Raw genomic sequence first — 15,546 nt, forward strand, 5'->3', positions numbered from 1 at the left:
TAACAAATAATAAATATAATAATATATAATAAAAAAAATATAATAATAAATAAAATAAATTATTAATAAATATATTAAAAATTCTATTATTAATATGCATGCGAATATGTATATGTATATGTATATGTGTACGTATATATATATATATATATATATATATATATATATATATATAATAGCTTTACATAACATTAATAATATTTTTAATATTTTTAATATTTTTACTTATAATTTATTATTATATATTTTTTATTGTATATATTATTTATTATTATATTTATTATTTATTAACAATTTTATTTATAATTATTTATTGTATATATTATTTATTATTATATTTATTATTTATTAACATAATTTTATTTATAATTATTTATAAAAATAAAAATTATTTAGCAAAAAAAACTAACGATTTGTGTGCGTAACATACGGATCCCAACACATTTCTTATAGGGACGCGCCTGAAGCGATTCGGCAGCCGTCGAGCCTCGAGCGCTAGTGGGGGAATAGGAGGCGTCGCCTCGGAAATCGGCCCGAAAAGGGCAACTAACTCCGAACACTGAGTTACACTATTCTTTATATCATAGTAGCACTAAATATATAGAGAGCGGAAAAGGCTCCCGTATAAAAAATGCATATTCATTAATGAGCTTTACTACGCAAGAAGTAAATTATGGCTAATTTTTTAATAAATGCAAGTGGCAGCAACTGTTGATATGAAATAAATATATATATGCATATATGTACAAAATGTACATAAATAATTAGGTAATATATATGCATATACACTTCATTCACGTAAACTTGAGCATAAATATGCAGTAAAAATATTGCATTATATTGTATTAAATTAGTTTTTTTCTTTTTCTAAATATGTATGTCAGATTCCAACAACGAATACAAATGTATCAAAATACAGTTTGATATAAATGTATCAAACGGTATTTTGTTTTTTTTTTCAATTTACATTTACATCCTGCTGCAATAAGACTATTATCACATATTATTGCACGATTGCAATATTGCATGTTCCATTAATTTACAATCTGTATACCTGCGAAATCAATGAGTTTAAAGGTACTAATAGATCCGTACATGTCAATTGTAATAAATTTGGTAAAATCTGTAGAAACGTGTAGCTTTGTATATGGATTTGGTGGCAATTCGACAACTGCTAATAATTCTGGCATTTCAGGATCTCTGCCTTTTTTGTTTATCCAATACTCGCTCACAGTACGAACAGTATTGACAGTAATATCTGATCCATCGTTATTTCTTTCAATTGAAATTGCATCTTCTGATGCATTATTGTTTTGTAAATTAGATACATTGGTATCTATGCTTCGGCTAGGACGCATTTTTAGATTCTGAAATGCTGAATTTAGACTGAGTGACGGAGTACTTATACTGTGCCTAATGCCCATTCGACTTTTCCTTGTATTATTCTTTGTTAAAGCGATGTTCCACCAAACTAGTTCATTATTTGCCACTGAGAGTAAAATCGGAACATCGGCAATCGGTGCCCAAAACAATTGCGTGATAGGATCTTTATGGAAAGATAGTTGAGTGATCACTGTTCGGTTTTCTATATCGATAATCTAAAAACAAAAGAAAATATTAGGTCTCAATTTTCACCAGAGCATGTAATTAATTAAGTAATCATGAAATAAACTTACAAAAATTTCTCCTTTTTCAGTTCCAACAGCGATATATTGTTCATTTTGTGAAATATCACAGCAAGTTGTTTTACATGAAAACGTATAAATAAAATAAAACTGTATTTTCTTACAAGGTGATTCTAATACTGTCCTATCACTGTACAAACAGTGTAAAATTAACTGACATGATTCATTTAAAATTGCTAAATAAGTTTTGTTAGATAAGTTTCGAAAACAACTAAACAAAACTTTTGAATCTTTTAACGGAAGTTGTCTTATTAATTTAGGTATTAATTCAGAAGTCTCAGTTAGAATAGTCCAAAACCAAATTTGTATGTCGTTCTGTGTTATTATTGCCACATGATTGTCGTCTAATTTGTAAACATCGATTATGCATCCTTCAAGTTTATTTGTTAGAGTGAATATCCCTTCAGAATTTTGGATCATCTGTTGAAAAGCATTAATAAAAATACACTTAAATATTTTGAGTGTTTAATAATTGAATTAAGAATTTAATACATACCATTGTATTATTACTGCTCCATCCACATATTATTACATTAAAGTTACAGATATTTATAATCTTCAGAAATATATTGTGTTCTTTCATATCCAAACTAAAATTGGACGTCCTGGTTGTTATGTCATATAACGTAATAGTACCTGTGTCCGTAATATATATAATTTCGTTTCCACCAGGAGAAAGTTGTAAATTTACTATTTTTCCTTTTGATTCAAGTTCTATCGTGTCTTCCCCATATGAGATTATTATTTTCTTCAGCTGGCACTCTTTGACTGTAATGTCTGTTTCGTCATAAGGTTTAACTATTGCATCAAATAAACATTTCCTGTAGTTTAACAAAAGAAAAATTAAATTTAATTGAGTTTAAAAAGTAAAGTATAAATATGTGTGTGAGAGAGAGAGAGAGAGAGAAAGAGAGAGATAGAGATAGATAGAGATAGACAAAGGCAGAGAGAAAGAGAATAAATATAAAAACAATGTATTACTTTGGTCTTTTATTCAACTCTCGTGTTGGAAATTTCCACTTGTAAAATAATTTATTTCCGTTTCCGCATATCTGAGAAACAAAAATAATATTAATCATTTCAAGCATATATATATATTATAAATTTAAATATATATTAATTAAATTAATACTTACAATATGACAGCCTTCTTCTTCCAAGCAATAAGTATCTAAAGATGTGACGCGACTTTTGTAGATAGCGACGATTGGATATCCAACCGAGGTCTGCCATACATTTATAAAACCCGCAGAGTCAGCCATAATCATATATTCACCGTCATAAGTTATAGTTGCGCAAACATAAGTTACACAACTGTTTTCAATAAACACCTTTTTTTGTTTACTGAAACTGTGCGTGATGTCTCCATCCCAGCACCATTTTACACATATAGCTTCCTTTTCGGTAACGATCATTAACCAATTTCTGTTGGGTACTTGATGAAAGAAGATGACCTTTCTGCTAGTTGTAGCTTTCTTAAGATTGTAACAGGCAAGATATCGATAAGTGTCATCATCGTTAAAGTATACAGTAAAAGCCATCTCTGATTCGTCTATTACATGAAGTAATGAAGATTGATTCGTAAACGCTATTTTCGTCACGACTTCCCTGTAACAAATGGATGCCATATTATACTGTACTAACACACATAATAAATTTTTACATTTAGCAAAAAGTTGGAAACCTACATGAAATTATATTTATCGATTTTATTATCGTTCGATTTTACATGGATTTCCAACTTTCCATGTTTTAAGGGTAAAGATATTACAGTTTAAATATACTAATATTAAAAAGGTATTCGTTTTCATATTTGTATTTTTTATTTTTAATTAGTAATATTTGTATTTTTAAATTTAATTAGCTAAATATATAGAAAATAGTAATAACTTTTATTAAATACCCTAAAAACTATAGCAAACCGCCAATTAAAACAAAGTAAATATTAATTAATATCCTCATCCTTATAACATATGTCAAGGTCAACAAGATTAACATTTACACATAAACACATATACACATAATAATTACAATACTTACGCAAACTCCTTTTCTACAGCAAGTATAAGTTCTCCCATTCGATTCCACATCTAAAAAAAAGCATACAAAATATTATACATATATTAAAATTTTTCTAAAAAATATATTACAATAGATAAATTAATATAACAAATACCTGAATTTTTGATTTGTCAGTGCATGCGGCAACATATTGATCGTTGTATCCAAATGCCACGTCTAATATTCTTTCACCTGGGATCGAGAATTCAGCTACACTGTCATCTAAACGATTATTGTTTATAAATATGTCAGACCAGGAACTTTGTTTTTGTCGCGGGCTTTCCACAGGCATACAATTTTGATCATTGGGTTCAAATTCCTCATCGCTCAACCGAAGGAGAAATAGCTTTACTATACCAGCACTACTCAGTGATAAGAAGCAGTCACCATCCTTAGATACAACAAGTTTTGTAATTGGATATTCTTCGTTATGACCGTTAAAAATTTGTTGCTGCATACTTTCGGAATTCCACAAAATTATTTTACCCGATGCGTTCCCAATCAAAATCAAATTAGAATGGTCTGTGAAAGATGACGTGCAGATATCCGTTGACATTTCGTGAATTAACGATACATTCACGTGCTCGAGAGTCTTGTCATGAGATAAATATAGATAATTTCCTTTTTTCATAGCTAATTGTTTGGCAGTTTCCGTGACGTAGCCTTGATACGGATAATTCATCGCGATTTGAATTATATCCAAGCATTTCTTTCGTCTGTGTTCCACTATAATGTTTGCTTGCTCTTGAAGAAACCTTTCGATGTCAAAGACTTCAGCTTCGTTGTTATAATGGTATGTAATATACCTTTTGTATTTTTTAAAATCCAGCAATAGATCTGTTAAACCCGAATGCATTATTTTAGCTTGAATAAAACTAAAGTCCAAATAAAGTTTCGGAAATTCCTCAAATAATTTTGCTTGCTCCAAATGATGACCAATATAGGAATAAATATAATTGTCATCTGGCAATTTGGAAAAATCGTTATTGCAATGTTCACGATATTTTTCAATAACAGATTTATGCAACTGTGTCAATTCATTTTGTGTTAGTTTCGTCCTTAAATGACACAGCAGTAAATCATGTACGCCATAAATGTAACATTTCAAATCTTTATTCCATTTTTTAGCTACAAGTGATTTATGGCACAAATCAAGCATCAAATCGTCAACGTGATGTATATCTTCTTCCCAGAGAATTGCTAAAGTCTAAAAAAATTAAGTTATTAAATTATTGAGAGAAAGAAAAAAAAATAATTATCATCTTGAGACTTATATCAATGTAATTATTTGTAAAGAGAAATAACTTAGATAAAATTAAAATTACATAGTTTTAAAGAAGACAAAATATAAAAAACAAAATTTTTTTAAGTGAAAGCATTTTAGAAATTCGAAGTACTTTTTGATTTTTTAAATGGTAATATATTTTTTTTTTTATAATAGGGTAGCAATAAATATTTTTAACCCTCAAACTGAACACAGGTCATTTGTCCGCTTCAGATTTAGATTCACCAGCACTTTGCACTGAATAAACTGTTTGAATTGTCCTTTCAGTTATAAGTTCCTTTTGACACAAACTTTTTTTTGGATAAGTTTCTAACCTCGCGATTTTATTAATATTTTTTAAAACAATGGATTAAAAATGGCATGGAAAGACCCACATGTGTTCAGTTTGAAGATTAAAAGTTATGATAAAATTTACATTTAAAAACAATATGTACTACAATTTTGCTATAAAAAAAATATGTTTCCATTTAAAAGAATGAAAAATTCTCTTCAAATCCTATTTAAAGATTTTATTTATTTCATTTATTTTGTCCTTCTTTAAAATCGTGCAATTTTAATTTAATTAATTTAACCCATGTTTCCCTGATAATAACATTGATGTAAATCTTTATGTGTGCAAGAAATTAATAATAAATTTTATAATCTTATTATACCTTTGAAGTTATGTTAACATCTTCCTTAAAAATAGCTAGACTCTTATAATACTCTTTTAAATTTGGTTTTAATTGTCCAATACACATATCAAAAATAGTTTCTTGTTTCTTAAAAAATTCTCTTATTACTCTGTAACACAATGTATATAACAATATAATTTTATTAATACAATTATTTAGAAATTATATAAGACTCTTACTTGTTTTTTGCATCCTTTTTTCTCAAGGATTGTAGATAATATCTCCATCTATCGGAGTGTATTCTCATATCGTATTTAAATTCCTTAAATTGTGCAGCAAACATAGCAATGAGTAAAGGCATACCCTTACATTCTTCATGAATTCTTTTTGCTTCTATTGGCAGTTTATCCACGTCCATTTCCAACACTTTAGCAAATAAACCTAATGTTTCTGTTTCTGTAAATCCATCATTCATCTGAAAACAATGCATATTTTTGTGTAAAAATAATTATAAATTTTAACACATATGTATAAACTTAAAAGTAATGAAAGATATTCTATAGATGGTATTATACCTCTATTTTCTTAAATTTTTTTCCTTGTAGAACATTGATATCGGCAGTGAGAACTAGAGTTTTACATTCAAAATCAAAAGCATTGATTATCTTTTTGTTAGACACATCATCTAAAATCAGTAAAGCATTGCAATTATCTTGCTGGCCAAAATAAGATTTAAAATATCGAATTAAAGGCTCTTTCTGTAGCGGAGTGAACGATTCATTCGGTTGGATTTCCAAGTTTTTAATATTATGATAGAGTACATTCAGCTGAATTAATATTTCCTCATCAACAGAACCATCACATGTAAATTTAATCCAGTAAATTTGATTCTAAAATAAAAATAAAAAGAAAATTATTTGCAAAATGTAATATTAAATTTTGCAAGCGCCCAATAATCCATAGAAACATACAGTAAATAACTTTTTCACTAATATCGCGTCCTTGAGAGCATTGGCAGTAAGACTTGATTTTCCAAATCCTTTCATGCCATGTAACACAACATATTCTTTGGACTTTAATTGTTCTAAAGTCTTCCTCAACTGTGTAATCTGTAAATATAATGTATGATACAATGAAATTTTATCTCATAAATTAGAGAATCAAAATTAATTAAATAAAAAGTACACAAACACTCTTATTATATCATTTATTATACACAAGATGTTTAAAATGGCACATTATTATATATAATATATACACCCTGTATATATATTATATATAAGTAAAACTTTATAATATATAAGTGTGTATACATTTATAAGTAATTTTTTATAAACTTACGATTTAAATTCCCATATGTTTGCATAGAAAGAAACAATTAAACTAAGTAAGAGAATATGAAATAAATTATCACAATTATCACAACAAATTACATCTATAAAATAGCACAGGATTAAATATATTACATCTGACATAAAAGAAAAAAGCTAATTTTTTATTATACTTAAAGATCGTTAAAATTTCATCAAAGATTATTAACATAAATTTTTCTCTGTGTAATAATATAGTCTACACATATTGTAATAAGAAATATGCATTATAGAGATAAATGTAATGTCAGATAATAATCAATACCACAAAGTTGATAATTTTATCTTATCACTAGAGCAACTACGGTTAAAATATAGCCAGAATGACTCATGTAAGTTAATATTATATCAATATTATACTTGTAATTATACCTTCTCTTCTCTGGTAACTGTCAATGGAGGAAGAGGTGGCACGTTAAAAGGTCCAGCATAATAATCTATCTCACCATTGTTTTCTATTGTATAATTACATAACAATTTATCTATTTGCTCGCTAAGCCAGATGTAGTGATGTTTTAAAGATTGATGGAAAACATCAAAAGCATATGGACCACATCTTAAAAAAATGTTAATAAAAACACTTAATGATTACATAGAACTCTAATGTCTATTATAAGCTATACATTGTTAAATAAAAATGCAAATTATGAGAGTAATTGGCGACATGTATATGACTATTGTTATTTGTTAGTAAAAATAGGCTAACAATTTAAGTAATAAATTAAAACAATAACATATATGTAAGATTATATGAAACATGTGCAAATACAAGACAAGAAAGTATAAACGTACCTTGGAAGTATATCTAATAATTTTGCTACTCTCTCTTCTGCAGTAGCTCCAGTAAAAATTCTTTTAACATCCTCTATTTGTAAAATATAGTTATTTACTAAAGAGTCTATAATATTATCAACGTCTAGATCATCAATTATATTTTTCCTCAACTGATGGAGGATTTCTTGATGAGGCTTTTCCATCTTTACGATTAAAGATGAAAAAAGATTTTAGTACCAAATTATGATGCTACAACTTGCAGTTATCTCACTCAAACTTAAGATATCTAAAATAACGAATAATACATCACTTAATTTTCTGTTAAATTCAATTATATACATATAATTGAAATGTAAATAGATAATTTATTCTTAAGAAATTTCAAGAGATAAAAACCCTAGTATTTAAGAATAATTAAGTATTTAAGAATAAATATAATACAATTGTAATCCCAATATATGTAATATAATTGTAATCCTAATGTAACTTTTAATTTGTTAATAATAATAAATAAAAATAACATAATAAAATCTATTTATCTATTTTGATTGAATATAGATATACATGCATTATTTCGCAGTATCGCAATAAAACAATGTAACTATTATGTAAGTATCAATCATTTATAATGTTTATTCAGCAACAATCAATATAGAAATTGCTCCAGAATCTCATCATCTTTATCATTAGTTTTTTATCTTACATCTTCATATATATATAAAATCTCTTCACCTTATTAGAAATTATATAAATCTGCTATACATATCACACACACACACACACACACACACACACATATATATATATCATATAAATATAAATCAAGTCTAACAAAAAAATACTACTCCAGGTTTAAAAAATAAATAGCTTTATACGACTGCATCAGACAATTAAAAAAAAATTAAAAGTTATCAATCATACGATATTATCTGCGATTATTTTAATGATAATCCCAAATATCGCATAAATCGATAAAATTTATCAACCGTGATTTCATCCATAGCCGAAAAATATATGTCACACAAATTTTAGATTGAGTAATAAAAAAAAAGGAAGGCTTTCTTTATATAATGTATCTAATTGCGCGTCGTAAATATATTATTTTTCTTCCTTTTCTTCTTTACATAAACACACATATAAATATATACGTGTAAAATCTCTTCTTTTTAATCTCTTAAAAAAAAAAAAAAAAAAAAAAAAAAACAAGAAAATAATTTTCTCAAAAACGAAATCTTATACAAAAAAAATGTTTCTACGTTTTCTCTTTGTATTTACACAAGGAATCATCTCCATTACACGTGTACCACGATTTCCGATACGTCCTGCATATAATACACATATATATATATATATATATATATATATATATATATATATATATATATATATATATATATATACATACATTTCTTTTGTTTTATTTTTATTTGGATATTCTGAATTGGAATGGTATACTGGACGTTCTTTTCTCACATCTCATTTTTTTTCCTCTCTTTGTTATCCTATTTTAGAGTCACACGCCATTTTGACGCCTTATATACGAGAATCTTCATTTTCTCCTTTATTTCAGGAAATCTACCAGTTCTGTTTTTTTTTTTTTTCCTACTAACCTTTTTTTTCGTCGAATAGGTGTTATTGCTCCCTTTTACATCTTGCGAAATGTTGTTTATCTCACACATCAATCGATCAGATCAGATGTAAGATTACGGGGATCTACGAAATGCGAGAACGGGAATCTCTTCCCTTTTTCCTTTGTTCGAGACTCCAAATATGCGATACACTTGCAGTACAATTGACGACTGTTGACAAACCACCGATCGCCGACCGTTACTGACCAGGTACATAAAGGATACTGACTACTGGCCTCCGACGCCGACCATCCATGTCATCCATGCAGTGCGCGAGGGACAAGTTTCTCCGATTTTTGTACGCATGCGTGAGTTAATTGTTGTGGTCATTGGACGCACGCTGTGCTCCAGACGCGTAATTGACTTCACTCTGACAGACTCCAGCCACCGACGATTTTAATAATAATATCTCGTCGGTGTTCCAGTTAACAATAAGATGCTACAGTCACTTTTTTGTTACTAATATTCTTTTTTATGATTTATATTAACAAGTATATGATAAGATCACGATTGATAAAAATATTGAAAATCTAAAATAAATAATAATGTTATTTTTATTGTATATAATTAATTTAATTTTTTATATATAATTTGTTTATTTTATTTTATTTATTTTAACTTTTATTTTTATTTTTTTAGCTCTTATTTCATTTAGAGCTTTTAGTTTTATAAGAAGGGATTATAAAAAAGTATCCCAGATATAAAATATTTACAAAATATTTATAATAATTATTTAAATATTTTATAAATATTTTTCAGATTTTAGATTGAATAATAGATATCATATTTGCCTTAAATATCCTAGCAAATTATTTGAAAAATATTTATAAAATATAAATTACTATATATAAATATTTCTTTTTATACTTATCATAAATATTATACATTTTATTTATATTTTAATAATATGTCGAATAAAGATTTTTATAAAATAAGTATAAAATATTTATATATATTTCAAAAGAATATATTTTCATAAATATTTATAAATTATTTATCATAAAATATTGTGCGCTGCCTAAGATATTATAAAACAACCATGATAAGATCATGATTTATAAAAATATTAAAAATCTTAAAATAAAATATAAAATCTAAAATAAATAATGTTATTTTTATATATAATTAATTAAATTTTTATATACATATAATTTATTAATTTTGTTTTATTTATTTAATTTTAACATTATTTTTATTTTTATCTTATTTATCATGGTTAACAATATATAAATAATAATTATTAAATACTAAACATCACAGGCGCACGCTATTCATTATATGTCACACACGTTATACATTTGAATTTATATATACCTCTCTTTTTCTCAATTACATTCTCTCTCTCTCTCTCTTTCTCTCTCTTTTCTTATCTTTTCCTTTTCTTTTTTCTTCTTACTAGAATTATATAAGAATATATTATGTTTATAAAATTAATATATTATTTATCCTATAAATAATATTAAAGGGATAAGATGAAAAATACCATGTTAATTGTCAAAAATAAGCGTATACTCCTTAAAGCTTGTTCAAACGCTTTCTCAAATCCAGCACTATCGTCATCCTGTCGAAAAGAAAAATAATTGTATATTAGAAAAATACAATAAAGAATGCCTGACCTGTATTAAACATGGAAAACTTTTTTATTTATTTATTTTTTTTATGAAATTAATTTATATATATATATATACAGGGTGTCTCAAAATGACCGTATCACCTCTCGGATGCAGGTAGAGCGGGTTAAATTTTGAGACACCCTGTATATACATACAAATAAGGGATCTTTTATGACAACTATTCCAGCCGGATCGTATTTGCCAAGTAGCTCAATCGTCGCTCGAGTATCTTTCGGTCGCATTTCGTACAGGCTACGAATGATATACTCGTCCATTCCGAATATCCAATCGAATTTATAGAAATCGTTTGTTACGATCTAAAAAATATATAATTTTTATCTAACAAAAGGAATGTCATATAATAAAAAAAGATAATAAAAATCACAACTAAAAAATAAAATAAAAAATAGAAATACACGACTCACTTGTCTCGCGACATGAGAGTAATTCGTAATTCCCTCTTTTCGAAGAGTAGACATCGCTCTAGGCTCTGGAGGATTACCTACGTGATATCTTAGAATAGCGGCACTTTCAACCTCCCAAAAATCAGACAGACCCATTTTTTGTACTTGATCCTGAAACACTGCCTCTGCCATAGGGGAACGGCAACTATTTCCTACGCCAATAAAATCATTTGAGAGACTAATTTAGGAATATTATTATCTTTAAAAAATATATTTTTTATGTATTTCTTTATTTCACTTATTTTTATGAATTTTTAAATTTTTTTATGAATTCTTTTATAAGAAAATTCACTAATTTATTTAATATTATGTATAAATAAAATAATTTAAAAATAAACAAAATTTAGTATCATTCTATGCTATAAATTATATAAATATATAAAAAATATCTCATTAAAATATATACTTTAATAAAAATATATTTAATTTCACATAATCTTTGAAATGCATTATGCAGAATTTCAAAAAATATCTCTCGTATTGTCAGATTTTTAAATTGCGTAAAAAAGTTTTAATAGAACATTTTAAGAAAAAATTATAGATATTTTATTTTAACGCTTTATTTATTTTAACATAATATATATCCATTTAATTATATAACATTTAAAAATAGTGAGGAAATTTATAACCTCAAACTTTAAGTGAAATTTAAGTTTAATTATACAAAGAAACTATATTAGATGAATTATTTTTCTTTTTTTCGTCATATATCAGATCAATCTTAATTTATAATCATATCTATTTTCTTTTCTTCTTGTGCAAAAAAAAGTTGAAATACTAATATCTAATTTACATTATTTATTTAAAACAATAGAAAACAATTTAAGAAATACATATTAATCAACAAAGAAAGATATACCTAAACAAACCATAAGGACCTTCTTCTTTTGCGTCATTTTTTGATTCCTTTCACTATTACAAGTTTTACTTATCTAAAAATTGCTAAGAAAATTAGAAAAAATTATGTAATATTGGGAGATTTTTCAGCAAGACACAGAGTGTAACACAGTGTCCACTGGTGTGAGCGAGACACACTGATATGTGTTGCTTATTGTGGTACTTGCTGAAAAACGCCTATCCAATTTAGTTTTCTTGGGATGCAGTTCTCTCATGACGACAGTGCATATATTATATATTTTGCAATAATTTCAGAGTAGATTATATATTTATAAATAACTGCTTGTAAGTAAAAATAATATCAGAACCAGTTTGCAGATTAAGTCATCTTTAGCTCCAGTTTTTCATAGATTTTAAAGCACTGAAGATCTATTTTTTTTTAATTTGGAGATGTAATTCTTCAAAACAAAAAAAAATATGATTCTTTATTACACTTCACATACACACATAAAGATATATATTTTTAGAATTTCAATTCAACAAACTTTCATTAAGGCCTATCACATAATGCCAAGCAATAGGCAATAAGAACAGAGAATAATACAGGCAAATACATGATCTTTTTCTCTTTCTTGTCTGTGTTATTCCCTATTATTCCCTGGCATTGTGTGATAGGTTTAAAACTCCCGAGTAGTCACCGCGGCCATATTAGATCACTAGATAAAATTGCAAAATAAATGTATTTTTAAATTTCAGAATTAAATCACAAATCACGAGAAATTTAATATAAAATTTTATTAGTTTACATTAAACATATTTTCCTCAAATTGCTTTTAAATTGATATTTAGATTACTCTTTACATTAATTTGCATATTTGTTCAAAAATGCTGTTGCACTTCTCAAACATTGTTCATAAGCTTTTTGAAATCCTGCGCTACCAGCATCCTGCAAGAAAATCATAAAAATAAATTTAAACATTTCCATTTTTAGTGATTTTTTAAATGTATAATATATTAAATATAATATATAATAAAATATTAAATATATTATATAAATAAATTGAAAGTTGACATACATAATACGGATCTCGTATTATGATTTCTCCGCTTGGGTCGTAACTTCCTAGAAGCTCCACTTTTGCCCGGCATTCCTTTGGCTTTAGACCATTTAAATCTTGAATGTTATCATTATCCATGCCAAAAATCCAATCAAATTTATTAAAATCATCTTGCGTAATCTATAAATAAATGCAATAAACAATTTGTAGTCATAAGTAGTAAATATGATTTAGATAATATTGACTAATTGTTTAATTATAGTCATATTTATTTTTATAAAAAGAAATTTGTAAAATTATTCTCATAAAAAAAGGACCAAAGGACCTTAATATTGTTATTTCTATCAATTATGATTAAACCTGTACAATTGAAACGTTTAATTTCAGCCTACAGTCTTACTTGGCGTGCTCTGTGAGAATAATTAGTGATCCCATTTTCCTTTAGCGTACTCAAAGCTCTATGATCTGGCATTTTACTTGTATGATATCCTATAATAGCAGCGCTTTCTACTTCCCACTGATTCTTCAAACCTCTCTTGCTCATCTCATTTTCAAATACAGCCTCTGCTATTGGTGACCGACAAATATTGCCTACAATAAATGTACAAGTAATTAATAAACATCATAACTATATGATAAGCATCATTTAATTAATAAACATCATAACCATAAATAATATAAAATAAATTATAAATAATATAAAAATAATATAAACTATAAATTTTTTAGAAATTATTTTTTCTTTTTTTCCCCATAATATTTTTACCTAAACAAATCATAAGTACTCTTTTTTTCTGCGACATCTTGACGTAAAATACTTAATTTATTTCTGATATCTCGCAAACGAAATTTTTATACCATGATCTGCGATTACATTTTTTATTCAAGTAAGTAATAAAAATGGACTTTTTAGCGCGAATATCTTTTTCCCCGGAAATGACGTCTTTAAGGTTGTGTTCGAAAATTAAGTTCCTTGGAGTACAATTGAATTTGATTGGCCAAAATCGTGACAGAAATAGGGAATAAAAATTTCCCTGTCACTAGCACTCCGCATTCAAGTGACATGTGACAAAAAACAGTTGGCAATATTGATAGGGGTATTTAGGGATTAAAATGTTTCGCGTCGAATCCGACGATATCTCTTTTCAGTACGTAACGTTGTACTAAACACGTGGTTACGATTGTAATTATTGAAATTGAGACGAAATACGCAGCGAATTTTGCAAGTAAGCCTACCGTTTTATTCGCTATTAATCGCGGATCTCATTTAATTACAACACGATGGACTCGATCGGGCGGGAATAAGTCGATCGACGTGCATATCGTTGCGGCATTCTTCGACATCGTCGTGTCGTCCATCTCACCACGTATATGTCAGAAAAATATTATTATGCAAAGACGATAAATCAATTAATACCTTCAGTCGATCCGTGCCAGCGTTGAGGGTTTTTTTTTAATCAATTTTATTTGCATTTCTTCAAATTCTTTACTTTCTCACCTCTCATGGTTCTAATGTCACTGCTATTAAATAAGAATTGCACAATGTTATGTACATCTCGTTGATTGCCTCTCAAGAGAACAAACAGTATAGACACGTGCAAAAAGATATGCCCACTGTTTGACAAAACGACTTACGAGTGATATTTTTGATGAGAGAGTTTTAACAGCTGATTCTGTTTTGCAGAAATGCCATTGGCTAGAGATTTCTTGCATCCCAGTCCCATCGAGGAGAAGAGGAAACATAAACTGAAAAGGCTTGTGCAGAAGCCCAACAGTTACTTCATGGATGTCAAATGCCCGGGCTGTTACGCTATAAAAACTATATTTTCCCACGCTCAGAGGCCAGTAGAATGTGACGGATGTCGTACGATACTTTGCACACCCACGGGTGGGAAGGCAAGGCTAACGGAAGGTTGCTCTTTTAGAAGAAAAGTTCAATGTTAATTTTACGTGATGTATTTAATGCTTCTCTTTATATTCGATAAATAAATACAATCACATTATAACATTTTTTGTTATTTAATATCTGCTTGTATATTATACAGGATATATTGCATCAGACACAATCTGTACTAAAGATATTTTTCAGAAATTTGGAATCTAATCTTCATGTATTGTGAGTTTATAAATGATAAATTAATTGCAATTATCTTGCAA

General features: G+C 27.3%; 4 protein-coding genes across 6 annotated transcripts; 1 reads left to right on the forward strand and 3 right to left on the reverse strand.

The window, feature by feature from the left end:
* Positions 1-803: 803 nt before the first annotated feature.
* LOC140665807 (uncharacterized) lies at positions 804-9,877 on the reverse strand. 2 transcript variants are annotated; one of them, XM_072892367.1, is made up of 14 exons: positions 9,400-9,877; positions 7,808-8,075; positions 7,388-7,571; positions 6,617-6,754; positions 6,221-6,535; positions 5,885-6,120; positions 5,685-5,814; positions 3,862-4,953; positions 3,726-3,775; positions 2,822-3,293; positions 2,667-2,737; positions 2,182-2,506; positions 1,677-2,105; positions 804-1,598 (listed from the first exon to the last, which is right to left on the reverse strand). In XM_072892367.1, the coding sequence occupies exons 2-14, from the start codon at positions 7,990-7,992 to the stop codon at positions 1,035-1,037; spliced, it is 4,191 nt and encodes a 1,396-aa protein (XP_072748468.1). In that variant the 5' UTR covers positions 7,993-8,075; positions 9,400-9,877; the 3' UTR covers positions 804-1,034. The 2 variants fall into 2 exon arrangements, with proteins under 2 accessions (XP_072748468.1, XP_072748469.1); XM_072892368.1 differs by lacking the exons at positions 7,808-8,075; positions 9,400-9,877 and adding an exon at positions 6,987-7,028 and having other exon boundaries at positions 7,388-7,402.
* A 776-nt stretch (positions 9,878-10,653) lies between these two features.
* LOC140666187 (low molecular weight phosphotyrosine protein phosphatase-like) lies at positions 10,654-12,805 on the reverse strand. The gene is made up of 5 exons (XM_072893101.1): positions 12,354-12,805; positions 11,456-11,646; positions 11,186-11,347; positions 10,901-10,978; positions 10,654-10,812 (listed from the first exon to the last, which is right to left on the reverse strand). Exons 1-5 carry the CDS (start codon positions 12,388-12,390, stop codon positions 10,810-10,812), a joined length of 471 nt encoding a protein of 156 aa, XP_072749202.1. The 5' UTR covers positions 12,391-12,805; the 3' UTR covers positions 10,654-10,809.
* Positions 12,806-13,024: 219 nt separating this feature from the next.
* Positions 13,025-14,311, reverse strand: LOC140666185 (low molecular weight phosphotyrosine protein phosphatase-like). Of its 2 annotated transcripts, none has more exons than XM_072893100.1 (4): positions 14,175-14,302; positions 13,790-13,980; positions 13,408-13,569; positions 13,025-13,277 (listed from the first exon to the last, which is right to left on the reverse strand). In XM_072893100.1, the coding sequence occupies exons 2-4, from the start codon at positions 13,931-13,933 to the stop codon at positions 13,194-13,196; spliced, it is 390 nt and encodes a 129-aa protein (XP_072749201.1). In that variant the 5' UTR covers positions 13,934-13,980; positions 14,175-14,302; the 3' UTR covers positions 13,025-13,193. The 2 variants fall into 2 exon arrangements, with proteins under 2 accessions (XP_072749201.1, XP_072749200.1); XM_072893099.1 differs by having other exon boundaries at positions 13,126-13,277; positions 14,156-14,311.
* A 178-nt stretch (positions 14,312-14,489) lies between these two features.
* Rps27 (ribosomal protein S27) lies at positions 14,490-15,395 on the forward strand. The gene is made up of 2 exons (XM_072892164.1): positions 14,490-14,615; positions 15,074-15,395. Exon 2 carries the CDS (start codon positions 15,076-15,078, stop codon positions 15,331-15,333), a length of 258 nt encoding a protein of 85 aa, XP_072748265.1. The 5' UTR covers positions 14,490-14,615; positions 15,074-15,075; the 3' UTR covers positions 15,334-15,395.
* Positions 15,396-15,546: the final 151 nt, after the last annotated feature.

The sequence above is a fragment of the Anoplolepis gracilipes genome, chromosome 5, assembly GCF_047496725.1.
Source record: "Anoplolepis gracilipes chromosome 5, ASM4749672v1, whole genome shotgun sequence".
Taxonomy (NCBI): domain Eukaryota; kingdom Metazoa; phylum Arthropoda; class Insecta; order Hymenoptera; family Formicidae; genus Anoplolepis; species Anoplolepis gracilipes.